Genomic DNA, 22,566 nt, shown 5'->3' on the forward strand with positions numbered 1-22,566 from the left:
TACTATTTAAAATGGCCTCTGCCCCAATAATAGCTAGGAGATATATAGACATTGATTCTGGTTAAGTACTCCTCCATGTTGTGTTTTTTAAAAAAATATTGATGTATCAGACTTCCTCCATTGAATTATGTGCATCTTGAGGAAAAGAAATATACATTTTAATTTAAATATTTAAGATACAGATGCCATTCACTCTGAGCCACCTTCTATTTCATTAATGATGGTGTTTTTCATGGTTGTAGGAAACTGTACTGGTCAGACCAAGGAACTGACAGTGGAGTTCCTGCGAAGATTGCAAGTGCTCACATGGATGGCACATCTCCAAAGACCCTCTTCACTGGAGACCTGGAACACCTGGAGTTTCTCACTCTTGACATTGAGGATCAGAAGCTCTACTGGGCGGTCACCAGCAGGGGAGTGGTATGAGCATCCTTTTAGTCTCTTGGTCTTCCTTGCTGAGCTTTGAAGCTGATACTGATTGTTCTGAGTTGTCTGGAATGTGTGCAGTGATGAGAAAGCTCTTGTCACATGCTATGATTTCTGCATATAACTTAGCATGACCCACACGGCACTCACCATCTCCATCCTTCCCATTTCTACTTCTGCTCTGCCCTTCTGAATCTGCAAGCTTGTTAGTGGTGTGACTCTCCATCCTTTCTCCCAGGCTAGAACCTCCTATTTCTCCTTCGCTCTAATAACCATGTTCATACTTAATCATTACAAATCCTTGTCCTCTGCCTCTTTTCTCAGGTCCAGCCTTTTTTCTGCCACCTCCCCGACTCTGAGCCACTTCTCTCTAGTCTTGACTAGACCATGTCCCTCATTACCGGACCTGCTTTCATGATGGAGACATGTTGTCTTCATAAAACCACAACAAATAGGTTTGATAACCTCTCAGCCTAGAACGCTGGCCTAGAGGAGTAGCTCCAAACACTTCAGCTGAATTGGTCAGCTAGTCTGCTCCAGATTACTCCTTCAGCCGATCCCCTCCAACCTTATTTCCTGTGCTCTAGCCTTCTGGAACTTCTGTCAGTTCCCAAGGCACAACCTGCTTTTGCAACTGCTGGGTTCCCGTGTTCAGTGAGGCAGTGGGCCAGACCTCGTTTGTCTCTCTTGTCAGTACTCAGTTCAGATCCTGGCACAGAGGAAGCACTTGAGACAAGTTTTTGGAATGAAATCAGACCAGCTATGTCTACAGTTTGTTGTTCTTCCAGAAGCAAACACTTGTTATTTATTTTCCAGAAGGAACTTCATTCTTGTGTGTTCTTTTTCAGTTTACCAAGTCATTTTGACTAAGGCTTGTTACCTGTCCTGCTCTACCAACACTACCCTTTGCCCCAACAGTCCTGCTATCTTCTATGACTGTACGGATCACGCTTCCTATCCCTATTGCAGAAATTGTTGATGATGTTAAATGCAGGGTCAGTCAACTCCTGTGTAATGGCCCACCGTTGGATTTATTTAAGGAGGCAGTGATTGTGTATCTTTGGCCAGAATATCACATTTAGGGATGAAGGAGGTTTGGTACCCCTTTCTTCACCATGCCACCTGATAAAATTGATTGGCTTATTTGAACTCCAGCTTCATTATCAATGAAATGGGCGCAGTGACATTTGCCTGACCAACTGCTTAGTATAGTTGTGGCTATCAAATCAGAAAATAGATATGAAAAATTTCTGTAAAGTACAGAGTCAGATATATTAGTTTTAAAAGTTTCTCCCATTTTACTATGAATCAGTCAATAACAAAATTCTGATCTTTTAGATTGAAAGAGGAAATGTGGATGGCACCAATCGAATGGTCCTGGTAAACTATCTTTCCCACCCCTGGGGAATTGCTGTCTACGGTTCCTTCCTCTATTACACTGATGAGCATTATGAGGTCATTGAAAGAGTTGACAAGGCCACTGGGGCCAACAAAGTAGTCTTGCGAGATAATACTCCAAATCTGAGGGGACTTCAAGTTTACCACAGACGCAGTAAGTATTTGTCGCTGAAGCATACACATCCATGGATGTACAATGTATATTCACATGTACACACACAGACCAATGTACACACCCATGCATGCAAATTGAAATTACCCCAAATATTTTAAAAATGATAACCATGTCTTAAGAATGGCTAAGTGTCTGAGACTAATCTGTCATCTGAAAGGCCAGATTGACTTCAGAGTGAGCTCATTCCCATTCTTCCTGCATCACTTTAAACTCCTTACTTTGCTTTTGCTTCACAGCACTCACTGACATATTGTCTATTGGTTCATTGCCTGAGTTTCTCATTAGAATATAACTTTCATAAGGACAGTCATTTTGTTTGTCTTGTTTCATGCCCTCTACCCAGTAACTAGAAGAGTTCTGGCATATTGCTCAGTTTGTATTAATTGGATGACTGCTGGGAAAGTGTTAAAAGGATAGAATTTTTAATTTTAAAAGGAATACTTTTAGATGTTGCCTATTTTAACATAGTTTTTTCCATAAATAATCTAACTTTTATTTTTCCCCTTTAAATTAGGATCTAAAGATTATTTTTATAGTTTTGACATATTTTATAGCTTTTAGTCTCCGACCAAAGATTATCAAACCATTTGCTGTTCTATTACCTTGGTTGTCACTTGTATTATATTTATTGCATGTGGAAAAAAAACCTTTCAATACTCTTATGTAATACTAGAGACCTGGTGCACAAAATTCGTGCATGGCAGGGCGGGGGGGAGGCTGGCCCCTTAGCCCGGCCCCTTAGCCCAGCCTGCAACGACACCAGCATCCCTCACCCCGGCCTCTGGCCCGAGGTCCCTCCCCACCCTCCACATGGCCGGGGCATGGACACTGGGCTTGTGTTGCTGGGGCAACGCCGCCAGCATCCTGCCCCTGACACTATGGGCGCCACCATCTTTGTCACGGAATGACAGTTAATTTATATATTACTCTTTTATTAGATAGGATATTTTATAACAAATGCCTATGACATTGTTGATCATATATTTAAATGAATATAATTTTCAATGCTAGTACATTAGGCTAAGAGGGGGAAAAAAGATTAGAATTTGTATACTGATCACCCTAATTCTTGCATGATTTGTGGAAGAAATACAATTAATTGATGCTCCATTCTCTATTATATAATAACAACCGTGGTCCTGTTTTCATACCTTTAGGTGTTAGTTGTATAAGCTCTAGTTTTTTCTAGTATTGTTTTTAAGTTGTGAACTCAGATACCATATTTTAAAAAAATTGATCTTTATTGTTGAAAGTATTACAGATATCCCTCTTTTCCTCCCATTAACCCCTTCCTCCCTGCTCCCACCCCCACCCCCAGGCCTTCACCACACTATTGTCTGTGTCCATTGGGATATATATATATTTTTTCCCTTTGGTTAATCTCTCCCCATACCCCATATTTTGTTATTAATTTTTATAATGAATTATTTGGTGACCCAATTTTAAAAGTTTGAGATGGAGAGGCAAGTAGGTAGGGTCACTAATTTTTATTTCATTTAGGCTCTGCTGGATCCTCAAATGGCTGTAGCAACAACGTAAATGCCTGTCAGCAAATGTGCCTGCCTGTACCGGGAGGACTCTTCTCGTGCGCCTGTGCCACTGGATTTAAACTCAATCCTGATCATCAGACCTGCTCTCCGTACAGCTCTTTCATTGTTGTTTCAATGCTGTCTGCAATCAGAGGCTTTAGCTTGGACCTGTCAGATCATTCAGAAGCCATGGTGCCAGTGGCAGGCCAAGGTATGCCGAGTACAGTATACGTAAGATTTGACTCCATCTGGTGCCATATGGAAATCTTTGGTGCTGCAAAGCATTTTTCCATGTATGGGTTCAGCATATAATGAATCTTGTCTTTCTTCCCCTTTAAATAAATTGGCTCAGCCTCAAGTGGTTCTCAAATTTTAGTGTGATCAGAATTGGATGGCTGTTAAAACACAGACCTGGACCCTATCTACAGATTTTCTGATTTAGTAGTCTGGGGTGGGGCTAGAGAATCTGCATTTCTAACAAGTTCCCAGGGCATGCTAATATTACTGGTCCTTGGACCACAGTGAGAATGACAGTCCTAGAACAATATAGAATGTAGCACAAGATTGCAAGAAGTACTACAGAGTTGGTGGTCAGAAGAACTGGACCTAATTCTGAAGATTAATGGAGATTTAGGGTAGAAATTATACTATTATTTAGAATGATAATGAAATATCATTATCAATATATATTTGATGACTTGAAATAAATGAGCTGAAAGTGTTAGTCTCTCCTTAATAACTACATTTTTGTAGCACTTTAGGCTTATATACGGTGAATGTATAAAATGATCACTAGCTTCCGAGGTGAGCCCAGGGGTTTCTAGATGTATGCTACCAAAAGAGGAACTAAGATTTTAGTAGCTTCAGAAGGAGTTTGTCACAGGCTAATGATAGAAATAAAAGGTAGAAAGGGAAGACAAAGGATGAAGGGAATGAACATTGGGAGAAATGGTGAGAAGAGATAGAAAAGCATATGATGAAGGTGTCTGGCACCACACGCACTCCTGCTTGATGACATGTTCTCCTGACACATCTTTGTTTTCTCATATTTAAAAAGTAATGAATCCATGTTACCATCTTGTAAAGATATTATAAAATCAATAATTTTTTTCTCCCAACCTTTCATTTTGAAAAATTTCAAGTGTGGAAAAGTTGAAAGATACAGTTAAACATTCTTATGCTCTTACTTAGATTCAACAATTGTCACCACATTTGAGCTCTCAGTTTGTGTGTGGTTGTGGGGCAAAGTAGGTTTACAGTTGTTCATATTGGAAGAATACAATAATTAATAAATAATGATGCAAGAATAAATTTGTTTCATGAACTCACAACTGTAAACCTATGTTTGCCCCATCCTGTACGGACATTGTCATCAATATTCATATTTATATTTCTGTAGTTTGCTTCAGAAAATTTTTTATAGCTGTTGTGTTGCAGCCAAAATCTAGTCAAGATTCATGCATTATATTTGGAATGTCTCTTTAGTTTCTTTTGATTGGTAGTAGTTGCCCCTGATTTTTTTTGTGTGACAGACTCGTTGACTTTTAGAGGATTTGTCTCATTATTTCCTTCTGTTGTCACTTAACCTGTTAATCAATTTTACTTTGCATTTCCCATGAAATGAAAGTTAGGCCTAATTGTTTGATTAGATTTGATTTGAACACATCACCTACTTCATAGGTGATGCTATGTACTTGATACAGAATCTTTTAAGAAGAAAAGAAAAAAGAGAACAATGTCAGCTTGTTCTTCTCTTAGTGATACTTAAACTTGATCACTTGGTTAAGGTAGTCACCATAAAATGCCTACCTTTTAAAGGTATATTTTTCCCTTTGTAATTTGTATGAAATTTTTTGGCATCACACTTTAGCAGTCTGTGAATATCTTGCTTCTCAAGTGCCTGCTACCCATTGGTTTTAGCAGCCATTGATGATCCTTGTTTGAAATGATTATTTAATTAGGATTGCAAAATGGTGATTTTCTTATTCTAGCATTTCTTCTACATTTATAAGATAATATTCTAGGAGAGCTGTCCTATTTACCCCGTTAGAATTTAAAAAATTTATTATCACCATGACTCAAACTTTTATTTTTTAATGCAACGTGTTATAAATCATTTGACATAATTACTCTTCTGAGGCTCCAGTTGATCCATGTTGGCCAAGGAGAACCTCTTAAAGTGGCTGCCTGTATTCTTTTTCTATCTTTTTTTTTCTTTAATATGTTTTTATTGATATCAGAGAGAGGAAGGGAGAGGGAGAGAGGGATAGAAACATCAATGATGAGAGAGAATCATTGATTGGCTGCCTCCTGCACGCCCCCCAGTGGGGATAGAACCTGCAACCCGTGACCTTCTGGTTCATAGGTTGATGCTCAAGCATTGAGCACACCAGCTGGGCAGCCTCCCTGTGTTCTTTTGACATGGTGCCATTAGTATTTGAGTGCTTCCTTGCTTCTTAAGATGTTCCAGGTTCACCTCATACCTTCCCACTCCAAAACTTTAATCAGCCATTTCTCCCAGGAGCCAGTGCTCCTTATTGTGAGAAACCAACATCTGGATGGTAGGTTTGCTTATTGCCACTGGGAATCAAATAGTTTTATTTTGTAATGGGGGGATAGTCAGAGCAGGGGATTGGGAATGAGGGTTTGAGGGGAAGGACAGACATTTAAAAGTTCTACTTTCAGCTAAGGCCTTGTTTAATGATCTTTTCTTAAACATTCCAGGACGAAATGCACTGCATGTGGATGTTGATGTATCTTCTGGCTTTATTTATTGGTGTGATTTTAGCATCTCTGAGAAATCTAACAATGCAATCCGTAGAATCAAACCCAATGGGTCTAGTTTTACAAACATCATTACACAAGGGATAGGAGAAAATGGAGTGCGGGGTATTGCAGTGGACTGGGTAGCAGGTAGGTAAGCTGTATACTGATTTTATTGAAAAACCTTTTTATATTTGTATCTTTATCGCCTTATTTTATTCTAGAAAGTTTAGTCTAACATTATACATGTACAGATCTGTTTTTCTGATATTAAAATATAATCTAAATTATGAAATGGCAAGTATTTATTTTATATCTGAGAAATTTTAATTGCCAAATTATTAATTGCTTCCTCTTGTCAACTTATAAAATCCTCTTGATTGGGTACTTTCTTTATTGTAGTTCTATTGAAATGCCTGACCCAATATTACATTAACTTAGTTGCTCTGTCTCATGAGCTTAACTTTGAAATACTACTAATTTTTAATGGTACACTGAGAATAAAATATGTTAAATGTGTTATAATTTTTAGAATATAATGCCATTCTATAAAAATAGGTATCACTGAGTGTGATCCAGCTTGGTAAGTAGACATCACATAGAAATATTAAAATATATTATAATAAAAGTCACAGGTACTATAATAAGAGTTTATTGCAAATAGTAAATATGGTAGTATGGTTAGATAAGGCTTTAATTGGGTTCCTAAATCTCACTCTTGATTATGAATTTTCTATATTATTACTGCGTGTATAGTTAAAGCAGGGGTCAGTAGTCTGTGGCCTATGGGCCAAATGCAGCACACTGCCTATTGTAAGTTCAGTTTTACTGGAACACAGCTATGCCCATTCGTTTATGTATTGTTTATGGCTGCTTTCATGTCACAGTGGCAGAGTTGAGTGCTTGTGAAAGAACCATATACTCTGCAAAGCCAGAATTATTTACTATTAACAAGCCTTTATAGAAAAAGTTTGCTAACCCTGGATTGGCGGATTGGAATATATTTATAGTCCAATTAGAGAGAGAAAATGAAAAGAGTAAGATCATTAGCTGCATATTGGCCTGATTTCTCTAGAATAGGTTTGAGTCAGATATAGGAACAAAGTAGATGTGCCTTGGTAGATAGTTTAACAGACTTTCAACTACATGGAATCCATTAGGGATCACTTTCTATTATACTGTCCTAACATCATGGTCTTTTTATTTTTATTTTTTATTATTGATTTCAGAGAGAGGAAGGGAGAGACAGAGAGGGATAGAAACATCAATGATGAGAGAGAACCATTGATTGGCTGCCTCCTGCAGACCCCACACTGGAGATCAGGCCTGCAACCAGGGCATGTGCCCTGACTGGGAATCGAATCGTGACTTCCTGGTTCATAGGTGAATGCTCAACCACTAAGCAACACCAGCCGGGCCATCATGGTCCTTTTCTCCTTGTATTTACATTGTTCTGTAATGCTCAAAGGCAAATGCACTTTTGTTTCGGTGGCTTTAGAAGAAAATATCTATGCTAGTTAGAAAGACTAGGACAAGACCTCATATTAATGCTAAGCATAAGGAGCATTGATAACATTGATCAACAAACTGATGACTGTCCCTCTTTACTCCTTTTCATCATGTTGAAGTAGAAGGTATACCATGATGATGTATATTTAGAGTCTTTGAAGATTCAGGTGTTAAAATATTCAGGTAGGAAAGGAAGGACATTCTTGGAATTACACCTTTTTAAAAAAATTATTGATGAGAGAGAGAAATCTTGATTTGTTGGGCAACTTATTCATGCATTCATTGGTTGCTTCTTGTACGTGCCCTAACTGGGGATTGAACACACAACCTTGGCATATCAGGATGAATGCTCTAACCAACTGAACTATCCAGCCAGGGCAAAAATGAATCTTACAGTAGAAAGTGGGTTCTGACATTTGCTGTGAATTCTAATGTGCTTTAGAAGCTGAAGATAGGCACATTCTCTTTATATTTGAAGAAACAATCTCTTTAGATCCTGAGTAAATAATCATTTTTCTAAGTCTAAACTGAGACATTTATTATCTTGGAAAAGACAATATATACTGAGGCAAACTTCAACCTTACATACTTTTGTTTTGAATTTGAAGAGGCATCCTCTTTTTTCTTCTTGGTTTTCCATTCATTAATATGTTCTTTCTTTTTTTTTCCAACAGAAAATCTTTATTTCATAAATGCTTTTGAGTCTGAATCACTGATAGAAGTTCTGCGGATCAATACCACCTACCGCCGTGTTCTCCTTAGAGTCATAGTGGATATGCCCAGGGATATTGTTGTAGACCCCAAGAACAGATACCTCTTCTGGGCTGACTATGGACAAAACCCGAAGATTGAACGTGCTTTTCTTGACTGTACAAATCGGACAGTGCTTGTATCAGAGGGCATTGTCACGCCACGGGGCGTAGCAGTAGACCATAGCAATGGCTATGTTTATTGGGTCGATGATACTTTAGATGTAATTTCAAGGATCGATATTGAGGGAAAGGAATTGAAAGTGATTCGTTATGGCAGTCGTTACCCAACTCCATATGCCATCACTGTTTTTGGAAATTCTATCATATGGGTAGACAGAAACTTAAAAAAAATCTTCCAAGCTAGCAAGGAACCAGGGAACACAGAACCGCCAGCAGTGATAAGGGACAATATCGATTGGCTAAGAGATGTGACCGTCTTTGACCAGAATGTCCAACCCCGGTCACCAACAGAGGTCAACAACAACCCTTGCTTGGAAAATAATGGTGGATGCCCCCATCTCTGCTTTGCTATGCCTGGCTTGCACACTCCAAACTGTAGCTGTGTTTTTGGAACCCTGGACCATGATGGGAAAAGCTGTGTCATTCCAAAAGAAAATTTCCTCATCTTTGCCTTGGAGAATTCCTTGGGAAGCTTACACTTGGATCCTGAAGATCACAGCCTACCTTTCCAAGCAATAAGTGTGGGAGGACATGTCATGGCCCTGGACTACGACAGCATCGATAACAGAATTTACTTTACACAAAATTTAGAAGCTAGCCATGGCCAGATTTCATATATAAACCTCAATTCAGGGATCCGTTCTCCCACTGTCGTTGTTTCAGGTAAGAGCACTCCAGGTGTAGCCTACCTTGGACACAGTGAGAACAATACACATGGATGCCCCGGTGATTCTAAAATATATATTGAGACTCTAATGTATGTGTGTTTGTTGGTGTATCTCCAGATATAGGGACTACTGATGGCATTGCTTTTGACTGGATCAATAGAAGAATTTATTACAGTGACTACACCAACCAGACAATTAACTCCATGGCTGAGGATGGGTCTCAGCGTGCTGTGATAGCCCATGTTATAAAACCAAGAGCAGTTGTGTTAGATCCTTGCGGAGGGTATGCCATCGTCTTCTTTATTATATTTCTGTTTGCTTACTTCTGAAGGGAGAGGGGCCTGGCATTATTTATGTTCATAGAGGGCCAACATTTTTGGGGCTTGTAACACTAGGTAACAGGGGTGAAAGAGCATGAGTGACTCTACCTGAGAAGGAGCTCATTCTGATGCTAGACATGTTGGCAGCATACTCCCAATGCTCTGACTCAGGACATCCCTTTTGGGCAAGTTGCGTGGCTGGGGATGGTGTAGGGTTACATTTGCCTTATTAATGTCAACTTGCAGTTGAAGATGGCTTACATTCTTTTTCAAGTAAAGATTATGAGGTTCCTTGTGATGAATTAATTATGACTCCCTTTGGATGACTAGGTATATCTACTGGAGTTCCTGGGGCACTAATGCCAAAATCGAGAGAGCCACAGTGGGAGGCAACTTTCGGGAACCTGTTGTGAACAGCAGCCTGATCTGGCCCTGCGGGCTCACTGTGGACCATGAGGAAGACCTTCTCTATTGGGCAGATGCTAGTTTGTATGTGTCTTTAGTTATTCATGTAGGTGTGGATTCTTCTTCCCACTTACAATGGAATGCTTAATGGAATGAACATATAAAATGAATGAATATATAAAATATAAAAATATAAAATGCCAAATAGACATAGCAAAAATGTAGAATCACATTAGGAACTATATTCTAGATTGGTGAATGTATCTGTGAAAATTGATCTATGTTATGAGATTGAATAATTATGAACTAAAAGGCATCTAAAGATGCATTACTAGATGAATTATGTAATCACTCAATTTATAATCTACTAGACCCAGGTGATTACCATAAAATATGCATGACATTTAAATGCATACTAATATGAAGTTTTCTCTGGGCTTTAGTGTTTAGTATCTTATAAAAATGTTTTCCTTTAGTCTTGACTTCAGTTATCTTCTCAAATAGGTTCTTTCATAATGTTTTCCTTAGATACTTTGTCAACTCTAATTTCATATGTAACTTCTCCAAGTATCCCTGAAATTACTCACATTCCCATCATCCTAATGGAATAGTTGAAGAGATGAGATGATTTTGTTTATTACGGCTGGTATCTGCATGTCAGGAAGCTTCATTTCTCTTGACTGTTTTCTTATGTTTTTGGCCCTGAGACACTGTGTACTTGACAACCTGATCTTCATTTTTTCTCTTTTGAAACAAAATAGTGATGTTTTGTGTCTAAATTTGGATTATTCCTGGTAAACACGTCAAGATACTCAGTAAATGACATATCAAAAAATTTATTTAGAGAGTTGGAAGGGAAATGTAATTAACATTTTATTGAGTGACTACTGAGTGCTAAACACTGAGTTCTATGTTTTACATATATTATTTCACAATATTCTCCTGTTATTAATGTTGGCCTGGTCCTTTTTATAGGATTACTTGTAGATTATATTTGGAAATTAATTATTTATACATACAATTGTTTGATAAAGCAAATTAAGACCTCCCATTATCAGAAGAAACATTGCCTGTAGCATATGCTCTACTTGGAAAGAAAGTCAATGGTGTAAAGCAATGGTTAGGCCCGGGCATTGCACTGCCAATTGAGGAACTAACTCTTTCTGGATTCCAGCATTTTCTTTTTCTTTTTTTTCTCTTTTTAAATTTTGTTTTAGGCGCAAGATTGAACGCAGCACTCTAAAGGGCACAGAGCGTGAGGTCATTGTCATCACAATCTTGCGTCCTTTTGGCTTGACTGTCAATGGCCAGTATATTTACTGGACTGACTGGTCCACAAGAAAAATTTACCGAGCTAACAAATATGATGGATCCGGCCAGACTGCAATGACCACGAGTTTTCCATTCCGGCTTATGAGTGTTCGTGTTGTTGTGAAGGACCACCCACAGCAGTGTAGCAATCCTTGCGACCAGTTTAACGGGGGCTGCAGCCATGTTTGTGCACCAGGTAAGGCATTGCCCATGAAGATAGACTCCAGGAGAGTAATAATATTGATGACAACTTAGGGAAAGCTCAAGGAATATTCAGCTCTAAAAGGAGAGCGAAATCCAAATTCTTGATTTCAGGGTAATTCAAAAAATAGATTTGGGGGTTTGTATGTTGAGAGGAAGACTGACAGGTTTTTTTTTGTTTGTGTTTTTTTTTCTATTTGATATGGATCCCTGTTATGAAGGCATTTTTGACTCAAGCTTAATGGAGGTAGAAGTAAAGTTGGGGGTCTGCGATTTAATTCTTCCACTTAGGAGGTACTAGCTATAGTTTATAATATTTCTGGTGATATGGTGCTTCCTAGTGGGGTTTATAGAGAACAACAAATTCACAGGAAGATGTGCCTTTGGAGACCAATATTTTGAGATTTTCTGAGGAGGCAGAATCATTGCAATAGTTTCAGTATAGACAAGAAGTTTTTTAAAGATTAGGGTGAATTAGGCACATTTATTAATTGGTCGTTGCTCTTCTTGATAGAAAAATGACTCAGAATATCATTGAAAAGTTGATGGGAGCAGTTTCTGTGGCTTGTCTTATAGCACATTTAATATAGAAGCTGTTGCTAAGTGCTTTTCTGGAAGAGAAACTATGAATGTTTGTGACACAAATCTTCTGCTTTTTCTGGGCCGACCTCTCTTCAGGTCCAAACGGTGCCGAGTGCCAGTGTCCACAGGAGGGCCACTGGTATCTGGCCAACAACAATAAGCACTGCATTGTGGACAATGGTGTACGGTGTGTTGGTTCCAATTTCACCTGCCTCAATGGGCGCTGCATCACAGAGCAGTGGAAATGTGACAACAGCAATGACTGTGGTGATGGCAGTGATGAGCTGGAAAGCGTGTGTGGTGAGTTGGGCCATTGGAGCTTTTGTTAGGAGCTAGCATTGTCTTTATGTCAAGTGTTTGTTACAGGATCCTGCTGTGTGTGAATAGGTTTGTAATTTGTGCCTCAGGCATCCTGTTCGAACTAAAAAGCATTTACTCTGAGAATCCAGACTGCATTTCTGCTAAATCACATATAAGCTGATATATGTGCCATGGAATAGCTTAATTAGGAAGCCCCTTTGTAGTGATTAAAAGCAAAGGTGCTGAATTAAAAACCTGGCTATGCCATTTACACAATCTCAATAGCCTTGGGAAAATTGCTTAACCTCTCTGAGCCTCAGATATCTCATCTGTAAAATGGAGCTATTACTAGGGTTCTTGTGAGATGTAAGAGAAACAATATGAAAAAACACACGAGGCTTGATGCATGTTAAGTATGACTTAGCATGGAACTAAGGGCTCCAATAGGTGACTATTATCATTTTATTAATTTAAATAGCAGAAGGATGATTAATTCAATAATTATATGGAAATCACTCCCAATATTCATCTTCCATCTGAGTGGGGTGAGTAAGACATAGAACACTTTCTTAGGAAGTTTTGAGGTTAGTTACCTTTTTCTAGTACATTGTAGGAGCTAAGAGTTTTATTTTCCCCAAAGAAACTGTATTTACACGCTTTTCTGTGATTGAAATAACCTTTAAATTGAGATGATAGAGAAATGTAGTGATTTTGCCATTTGCTTAAAATACTTCATTTGTTAAAACCATTGATCAAACTAATTAAAAGTGTTATCTCACTTTACATGCAGTCGTTTTTGCCTTGGAAGGTAATCTCTAAGTGTCTGTTCTATTTGATTGTATCTGTTGAGAAATTAGGATGATATTTTAATCAAGAGGTTTTCTCAATGTTTTTTTTCCCCTCCTCTTAGCTTTTCACACCTGCCATTCGACAGCCTTCACCTGTGACAATGGGAAATGTGTCCCATATCATTATCGCTGTGATCACTACAACGACTGTGGTGACAACAGTGATGAGGAAGGGTGCCTGTTCATTGCGTGTAATGCCACCACAGAATTTACTTGCAACAATAGAAGGTGCATACCTCTTCAGTTTGTCTGCAATGGTATAAACAACTGCCATGATAATGATACGTCAGATGAGAAAAATTGCCGTAAGTTCACCTTAAGTACTTATTGTGCTTTGGGATCTGAAATCTTGGATGATGGGAGATGAAATTTCTATATGAAAACAAGGGCTTTCTTTAAAAAAAAAGCCCCTCAAAGAACTAAGAACAATCTATTCTGGAAATCAAACCATCATTTCTTATCAATATATAGCTTTTCATAGCTACATATTACTCCATTGTGTGGATATGCTATAATGTCTTTAACCAAGCACTGGGACTCTTGGTGGTGCTGTTAAATAATGAAATGATTACAAAGCAAGCCTCTCCTCTCTGTCTTGCAGTATCAGCTGGGAATATCTCTTTTTACACTAGAATCTGTGGTGTAACATAAGTATCACAGATCATGCCTCTGGAATAGCTTTGAAAAAGTCTCCCTTCTGGTGGTTTGAATACTGCAATAGATCCATTAACATGGACATTCTTTATGGTACACGTGTGGTGGATATGTTCCAAATGTGTATCTGGTTGTCTTTTTCAAGCCGATCGCACTTGCCAGCCTGGATTCACAAAGTGTCACAGTACAAATATTTGTATTCCTCATCATTACCTGTGTGACGGAGACAATGACTGTGGAGATATGAGTGACGAAAACCCCACTTTTTGCGGTAATATAAGCCTGCTTCTCTTTCTGTGGTTCTGGGGATGCATGTCTTGAGCTAATACAAAGATACATGGCCTGGGCACTTGGGCTCATTTCAATTTGTCATCTCTAATTGACATTGTAAGTAGATGCAGTAGGCAATTACTTCAGGATGTGATTGGAGGGGCCTAAGAAGCCCCTTCTCTCTGTTCCCTGGCTGAAGGCCCAACTCCAAGTATTTCCTCCAGAGACCTGCCCTGCTACATAACCTTCCACAAATGCAAAGCCATTTCTCCCAGAGTTGAAAGCCTTTTGTCTGTAGGAACTCCAGGCAGAATTTACACATTAAGCCCTTACATTTATGCTTAATATGATTATAATGACCATTAGTAACTGAAAGAATTTTTCTAATTTTAAATATGGTTAAATTTCAGAAATCCTTATTTCATATTTAGTAATTTAGTTCAATCAAACAGTTTCTTGTATTTGTAGCTCAAATTAAAAGCCCTTTTTAAAGCTTGATAACGTTGGGGCTATTAATGTAAATAGATACATGAGTTAAGAATTCAGTAATTGTCATCAGGCCAGACTACAGTTCAAGGGCAGGAGTCAGTTGTAGTAACAGCAGCAAGAAGCAGTAGAATTCAGGATGCAGCCATCAGATAGGGACATGCAGATTGGAGCTACTGCTGATTTTTTGGGGACCTCTGCTTACTTATCAGTATTTTTCCCCTGGCACATTATAAGATACTAGAGGCCCAATGCACAAAAATTTGTGCGCTCCGAAGGGGGGGTCCCTCAGCGCCTGCGCCCTCTCGCAGTCTGGGACCCCTCGGGGGATGTCCACCTGCTGGCTTAGGCCTGCTCCCCGGGGGATCGGGCCTAAGCTGGCAGTCAGACATCCCTCTGGCAGCCCAGCAACCCTTGGGGGATGTCCACTTGCCAACTGGGAGCAGGCTTAAGCTGCAGTCGGACATCCTTAGCACTGCTGAGGAGGCGGGAGAAGCTCCCACCACCACCGCTGTGCTGGCAGCCGTCAGCCTGGCTTGTGGCTGAGCAGAGTTCCCCCTGTGGGAGCGCACTGACCTCCAGGGGGCATCTCCTGCATTGAGCGTCTGCCCCCTGGTGGTCAGTGTGTGTCATAGTGACCAGTCATTCCCAGTCATTCTGCTGTTAGGGTTAATTTGCATATTACTCTTTTATTATATAGGATAGAGGCCTGGTGCATGGGTGGGGGCCAGCTGGTTTGCCCTGAAGGGTGTCCCGGATCAGGGTGGGGGTCCCGCTGGGGTGCCTGGCCAGCCTGGGTGAGGGGCTGATGGCTGTTTTCAGGCTGGTCAAGCCCCCTAATGGGGACCCTCACCCCATGGGTGCCTGGCCAGCCTGGGTGAGGGGCTGATGGCTGTTTTCAGGCTAGTCAAGCCCCCTAATGGGGACCCTCACCCCATGGGGGTGTGGCCAGCCTGGGTGAGGGGCTGAGGGCTGTTTGCAGGCTGGTCACACTTCCTTCAGGGTGGGGGTCCCCACTGGATTGCCTGGCCAGCCTGGGTGAGGGGGCTGAGGGCTGTTTGCAGGCTGGCCACACTTCCTTCAGGGTGGGGGTTCCTACTGGGATGCCTGGCCAGTCTGGGTGAGGGGCTGAGGGCCGTTTTCAGGCTGGCCACGCCTCGGGCTGGAAGCAGGTATCTGGGATTTATTTATCTTCTATAATTGAAACTTTGTAGCCTTGAGTGGAGCTCGGGCTGGTCAGGGCAGGCAGGAAGCTTGGCTTCCTCCATCGCTGGGGCAACTCAAGTCTCCTGCTTGCTCCAGCTCCGTGGCTGCCGCCATCTTTGTGATGGAGTGACAGTTAATTACTCTTTTATTAGATAGGATAATGGGCCAAAGCAAGGAAGCTTGTAGATCAGAAGAATGATAAGACTTGATTCTGGTTTATACCCACATAACAATCTAGAAAATACATTTGACCAGAGCTACCTATGGTTAGTTGAGAAAAAGAACCAACATTCAAACATAGGTAGAATCATTTTACTCAGATAAAAGCCCCATATACCAAGATGAATAAGAGCAGAACTTTGCTAACTCTCTAGAATGATGGTCTAACATGGCTAAAGGTTGTGTATGGGTGAGCTCAGGTATGGTCATATTGCTGTTTTTGCTTTTAATTATTATTTCAATAGAATTTAACTTTATATTACCACAGAAAACATAGAAACAAGTCTTTTCTTACATAATTTGTGATTTCATGTATCAAAGGGATAGTTATTTGGTATTTCTAACAAATATAATTTGTTTGGGGATTTATGGAATCCAGGAAAAATATTCCAGAAAATTGGGCAGTATGTTTGCCTTCTCTCCCCCCTACCCTCCATCCCCATGGAAAGTGCATATACAAAATCCCATTTCCTAGGCCTCAGTCTCCTTTCTTGGCAACTGTTTATTCAGTTGAGACATATAGGCAGATTGTTAAGATTGATGAGAAGAAGCTGGTGTTTTGCTTATGGGTTTTATCTTCTTTCTCTTCTCCTACAGCCAGTCACTCCTGTAGCAGCAGTGAGTTCCACTGCACATCTGGACCCTGTATTCCTCACCATTGGTATTGTGATCAAGAAAGAGATTGTCTTGATGGCTCTGATGAACCTGCCACTTGTGGTAAGAGAGTAGGCAAGCACGAAAAGCATGACGATGCAGCTAGAGAAACTCTTCCAAGTACTTTAAACACAAATGACAGTTGTGGCTGCTTAATGTTCCCACGTCCTGCTCCTGCTCTCAGCTGAGATGCTGCAATCACTCAGCAGACATTCATTAAAGATGTGTTAGTGCAGTGCATGGTGTGGGCTGCTGATCAGGATATGGGGGCTGCTGCTTGACACTGATGAAATGAGATTATGTTGGTGATGCACCTAATATGGTGCCTGGCTTGGAGAGCTTATTAATTTTAATTGACTCTGGATTGGGATTTCTGAATTTGGCTGCGTTTTGACCCATATGACTGTGGGAGGATACAAAAATGATTGGAATCATCACATACATGGGCAAGGGGAATATTATGGTCACATATCCTCTTCTTCTTCTGCCCATGTACCAGCTTATGGTAAGGTCTCATAGCCATCTGAGCTTTCCAAGAAGTTCCAGGGACCCTTTTGTTTTCCTAGACCCGTTTGTGCTTGTTTACTGCGTGGAGGCTGCTATTTACTTTTGCAAATTCCAATCTATATTTATGTACATTTAAAAACATAATTGTAAAAATATAGAGATTCAGTATTTTACATTGATTTTTAAAAATCTGTCAAATCATATTTTTAAACAGCAGTCAGAAAACTATGCCCACAGGCCAACCTCCTGTCTTTATAGAAAAAGTTTTATTAGAATGTGGTCACATATTGTCTATGACTTCTTTTGTGCTACAGTGGAGTGTCAAGTAGGTGAGACACAGACCATACGGCCTATAAGCCTAAAGTATTTACTAGCTGGTTAAGAGAAAGTTTGTGACCCTTGTTATGTTGTCTTTATACTCTTTTTTTTAATGGCCCTATAATATTCCCCTGATTATCACTGAGTAAATCGCCTCTATTTTAAGCATTTAGATTTCTTACATTTTTCCTCTATTATAAATATCACTGAAAGCTGTAGCCAGTTTGGCTCAGTGACAGAACATCAGCCTGTGGACTGAAGGGTCCCAGGTTCGATTCCTGTCAAGGGCACATGCCCAAGTTGTGGGTTCCACCCCCAGTGGGAGGTGTGCAGGAGGTAGCTGATCAATGATTCTCATCATTGGTGTTTCTCTCTCTCTTCTTTTCCTTCTGAAATCAATAAAAATATGTTTTAAAAAACACCACAGCAGTAGATACCATTCTATATAAAACTTTTATTTTGTGGATATTTTCTTAGGACCATTCACATAATTTTGTAGCTGAATTGAGAGGATTTTCTATTCCTATATTTTCTCTCAGGTTTAAATTCTGTGGCTGATAGTTGCAGAGTGATTATTTGAAATTCTCTGCCAAGTTCTTTTTCCCAACACTGAAAGTCTTGTAGGAAACAAAGGGCACATAGTGTTTTGAGGATCGATAAATAAAATAATAGAGTTCCATATTTATGGAAACCAAAGTCATAGTAATAGCAGTTTGTACCAACTGCCTGACATTTAAATGAATACATTCTCATATCATGCAGTGGTGTTATTTTAAAGAAATAATAATATGTATATATATATAAAAAAAGTAAAATTCACATTTCTTCACCCTTCTTCAATACTCTTCCTCTCCAGAGATAATCACTATTAAGGGTGGGTGTCATCTTACATTTACCCACACATCCTGAGAGATAGTTATAAAAACACAAATGGGCCCTAACCGGTTTGGCTCAGTGGATAGAGCGACGGCCTGCGGACTGAAGGGTTCCAGGTTCGATTCCGGTCAAGGGCATGTACCTTGGTTGCAGGCACATTCCCAGTAGGGGGCGTGCAGGAGGCAGCTGATCGATGTTTCTCTCTCATCGATGTTTCTAACTCTCTATCCTTCTCCCTTCCTCTCTGTAAAAAATCGATAAAATATATATTTTTAAAAAAACACACAAATGGGATCTTACTATATACATTTTCCTGCAATTTGCCCTACTTTTTTTTTTTTATTAGCTTAACAACATCTTGTTACCATATTAGCACATATAAATTTACCTCATTTCTTTGCACTGTTGAATATTACTCTCAAGTATGGATGTTCCATGTGTCTTTTATCTCTTTCCTAGCTGATAGACATTTAGGTAGTTTTCATTGGTTTCACTTTGAAAAATAATGCTGGAATGAATATTGTGGGAGAGAAAGAAAATTTTCTCTACCCTTATAGGTTCTTTTGGCTGGTCTAATAAATTTACATGGCATAGATTATTAACAGAAAATAACCAGATTTAATTGCATATCTATTTATGGGAACCCCATATACTCGAGAGAGTCAGATACCTACAAATATGAGAAGTTTAGAGACAGAAAGTGAAAATGAGGTATATATGGTATTCTGAGCTAAGGATGAGAGGGAAAGGTTCTTGGAGCTTCAGAGGGTAAGAAAGTCATTCAGAAAATGATAAAAAGAGTATTTATGCAGTAATCAGAAGTTTGCTCTGCCTTATGGATAGGTCATAAATCTTATTTCTGGTGATAACTGTTATTATGGCCAAGGGCCCCCCAATTTAAGTTATTTAAGGGAGAAGTAAAAGTTTTTTCTTGAGTCCCTAGGGTCTCAGTTGCCTTCAGCTTAAAATAACCCACATGCCAAAGAAGCACATCTCAGAGAGGCCTGTTCTGAACCCCTTCGTCATCCTTTTAGAAACCTCTTTGCGCGAATGTGGGAAGATTCTTAGGGGCTAGCTTTCTAGATGTGGTATTGCTGTGTCAAAGGAGATGTCTCTTCAAAAGGCTGTATCAATTTACACTCCTTTTTACCAGCTTATAAAAGGTCCTATTTCTTCTTACTGTTATCTCTGTGCTGTATTTTAAATAAAATTAAGTTTTCTTTTGCCCTAGGCTAATTTTGTGGGGTTCCTGGTTTACGAGTCTATGATAACTTGGTTAGTTGAGTAGGAACATGTGGGCATATGATTAAAGAATTTGAATCAGTGTTCTAGACCCATGCTATAGCAGCCTTCTTTCATGGTTACTGGACTGCAAATTGTTCTTTTCACCGAGGGTGCTTTTTATTTTTGTCTGTAGTGTACCCTGAGTCAACATGCTTGAGTGATGAGTTCAAGTGTGACAGTGGGAGGTGCATCCAAATAGAATGGGTCTGTGATGGTGATAATGACTGTGGGGACATGAGCGATGAGGATGAAAGACACCACTGTGGTAAGTGCAACCAGTGAGTGCAGTTCTTTGATACCATGTACTTAAGTGCTTTTAAAAGATGAAAAATGATTTTAAATTTTATTTTCTTACTCTTCCATTTAGCTGAGGGACATAATGTCCTACATTTCTAGAACAGATTAGGAGAATTCTGTTTACCACACTTAAAATTAATAGCAGCTTTTACAGTGTAGCAATTAATGATGCCTCCAGTTTAATTTATTTCCTTAGAGCAGTGATTTTCAACCTTTCATCTCATGGCATACCCAAACTACTAAAATTCAACTGACCTGACAAAAAAGTAGGCCTAATTTTGGTTCATTCACACTGGATGGCTATTGTTGTATTGGCTCTTTAAAAAATTTGGCCATTTTAAAATTTGACAATCTAAGGGAAAAGAGGTCAGTGGCCCTGACCAAATAGCCAGGTATTGTGTATTTTAAAATTCTTTCAGCACACCAGTGTGCCATGGTACACCAGTTGAAAATAGCTGCCTTAGAGCTGTTATTTGGAGAAGGGCTATTGAACAGAATATGAAACACCATTTTTCATTAGCAATAGAGCATGACTAACTCTTAGCTAAGGTGTCTTTCTATGGTAGAACAATGGCTCCCTGATGTTTAAATTTGATCATAACTTCATGTCAGTGACTTTGATGGACCATAGCTCCACAAACATTCCATTCACTGAAATGGGTGTTTGGAGCTGCACAAACATGGGTTACAATATGTGCTTTTCTCCCAACTCCCTTCACCAAGACCCCCTAACTCTTGTCTCCCATTCACCCACAATAAGACTAAAACAGCTGTTCTTTTATATGGAGGCATTAATGACTATATAATTACACCTCACCTCTTTCCTAACAGGGTCATGGTTTCTGATACTCTTGTCCTCCTATATACTCTAATTCTACTTCAAGTGGTAGCTATAATGTAGTTTAAAAAGCACTACATTTGGAGAAAAAAAGACCTAGATAGGTCTGAAGCCCCAGCTAGCCCTTTGGAAAGTTCTGTCGCTTTGAGCCATCTAGTTAACCATCTTGAGTTTCAATTTTCTCATCTGTAGAATTCACATAAAAATGCTTATCTCACATTGTGTTTGTGTGGTTACGCTTTGTAAACTAAAAATGTTACCAAATGTAAGGCATTGTTTTGGTATCCACTTAACAAAATGGGAATCTTTTTCTGAAGCCCTAAGGGAAAAATATGATGTTAATTTCATGGAAAACTGAGATTTTTATTATGTTTATTTCTTCTGAAAAAAAAAAAAATCCAAGGTCCAAAGCAATTAAAATGGAATTTTGGAGGTATTTTTATTATGGTCTGTTATTACCATAGCAATGTGATTTGTTGGCCTTTTTTCTCCTAATTTCCTTTCATCCCTTAGACCCGTGGTCAGCAAACCGTGGCTCCCGAGTCACATGCGGCTCTTTGGCCCCTTGAGTGTGGTTCTTCCACAAAATACCACGTGCGGGCACACACGTACAGTGCGATTGAAACTTTGTGGCCCATGCGCAGAAGTTGGTATTTTGTGGAAGAGCTACACTCAAGGGGCCAAAGAGCCGCATGTGGCTCGCGAGCCGCGGTTTGCTGAGCCGCAGTTTGCCGACCACTGCCTTAGACTATTAAGTAACATAAAATAAGAGAAATAATGGTTTGGAGAGGATTTGTCTGCTAAAATGAGCTCTCATGTAGTTTCTGATCTGTATGTGCTTTGTTTCAGAGAGACACAGATGCTCAGGCTCTGAGTTTCTCTGTGTAAACAACGTGCCTCCATCCAGGAGGTGCATTCCCCAGTCTTGGGTGTGCGATGGCGACGCAGACTGTACTGATGGCTATGATGAGCGGCAGAACTGCACCCGGGGGTCTTGCTCTGGAAACGATTTCATCTGTGATGATGGACAGTGTATCCCTGACTCCTACAGGTGAATTGGGGATTAAAAATTTCCCCGGAAACCCAAAACACCCATGGGGCTAGAGCTGACTTATCCATTAGGCATGGTGGCTTCAGTGGTCTATGAAAATGTTTAGATTTCTTTTAAAACCAGAAGGAAAAACAGAGACATTTTAAATCAAGGAAAGAATTTTAATCCTTTATAATAAAGAGGTAATATGCAAATTGACCATCATGCCCATGCACAAGATGGCCACCCCCATGTGGTAACAAGATGGCCGCCACAATATGGCTGGCAGGGGAGGGCAGTTAGGGGCGAACGGGCTGGCAGGGGAGGGCAGTTGGGGACAACTGGGCCGGCAGGAGAGGGCAGTTGGGGGTGACTGGGCCTGCAGGGGAGGGCAGTTGGGAGGGACCAGGCCTCCAGGGGATGGCAGTTAGGGGCGACCAGGCTGGCAGGCAGAAGTGGTTAGGGGTAATCAGGCAGGCGAGTGGTTGGGAACCAGCAGTCCGGATGTGAGAAGGATGTCGGACTGCCTGTAGATCGGCTAAACGCAGTCGGACATCCCC

General features: G+C 40.0%; 1 protein-coding gene across 1 annotated transcript in view; it reads left to right on the top strand.

Moving 5' to 3' along the window:
- The window catches only part of LRP2 (LDL receptor related protein 2), a 194,145-nt gene that overhangs the window by 117,575 nt on the left and 54,004 nt on the right, over nucleotides 1-22,566 (top strand). Inside the window, 14 exon segments of the mRNA XM_023743536.1 lie at nucleotides 243-420; nucleotides 1,765-1,978; nucleotides 3,500-3,739; nucleotides 6,253-6,441; nucleotides 8,475-9,395; nucleotides 9,518-9,683; nucleotides 10,051-10,209; nucleotides 11,343-11,632; nucleotides 12,316-12,519; nucleotides 13,430-13,672; nucleotides 14,167-14,292; nucleotides 16,800-16,919; nucleotides 19,975-20,106; nucleotides 21,826-22,027. Coding sequence (XP_023599304.1) covers nucleotides 243-420; nucleotides 1,765-1,978; nucleotides 3,500-3,739; nucleotides 6,253-6,441; nucleotides 8,475-9,395; nucleotides 9,518-9,683; nucleotides 10,051-10,209; nucleotides 11,343-11,632; nucleotides 12,316-12,519; nucleotides 13,430-13,672; nucleotides 14,167-14,292; nucleotides 16,800-16,919; nucleotides 19,975-20,106; nucleotides 21,826-22,027 — 3,384 coding nt within the window.

This window comes from Myotis lucifugus, unplaced genomic scaffold, assembly GCF_000147115.1.
Source record: "Myotis lucifugus unplaced genomic scaffold, Myoluc2.0 scaffold_5, whole genome shotgun sequence".
NCBI lineage: Eukaryota > Metazoa > Chordata > Mammalia > Chiroptera > Vespertilionidae > Myotis > Myotis lucifugus.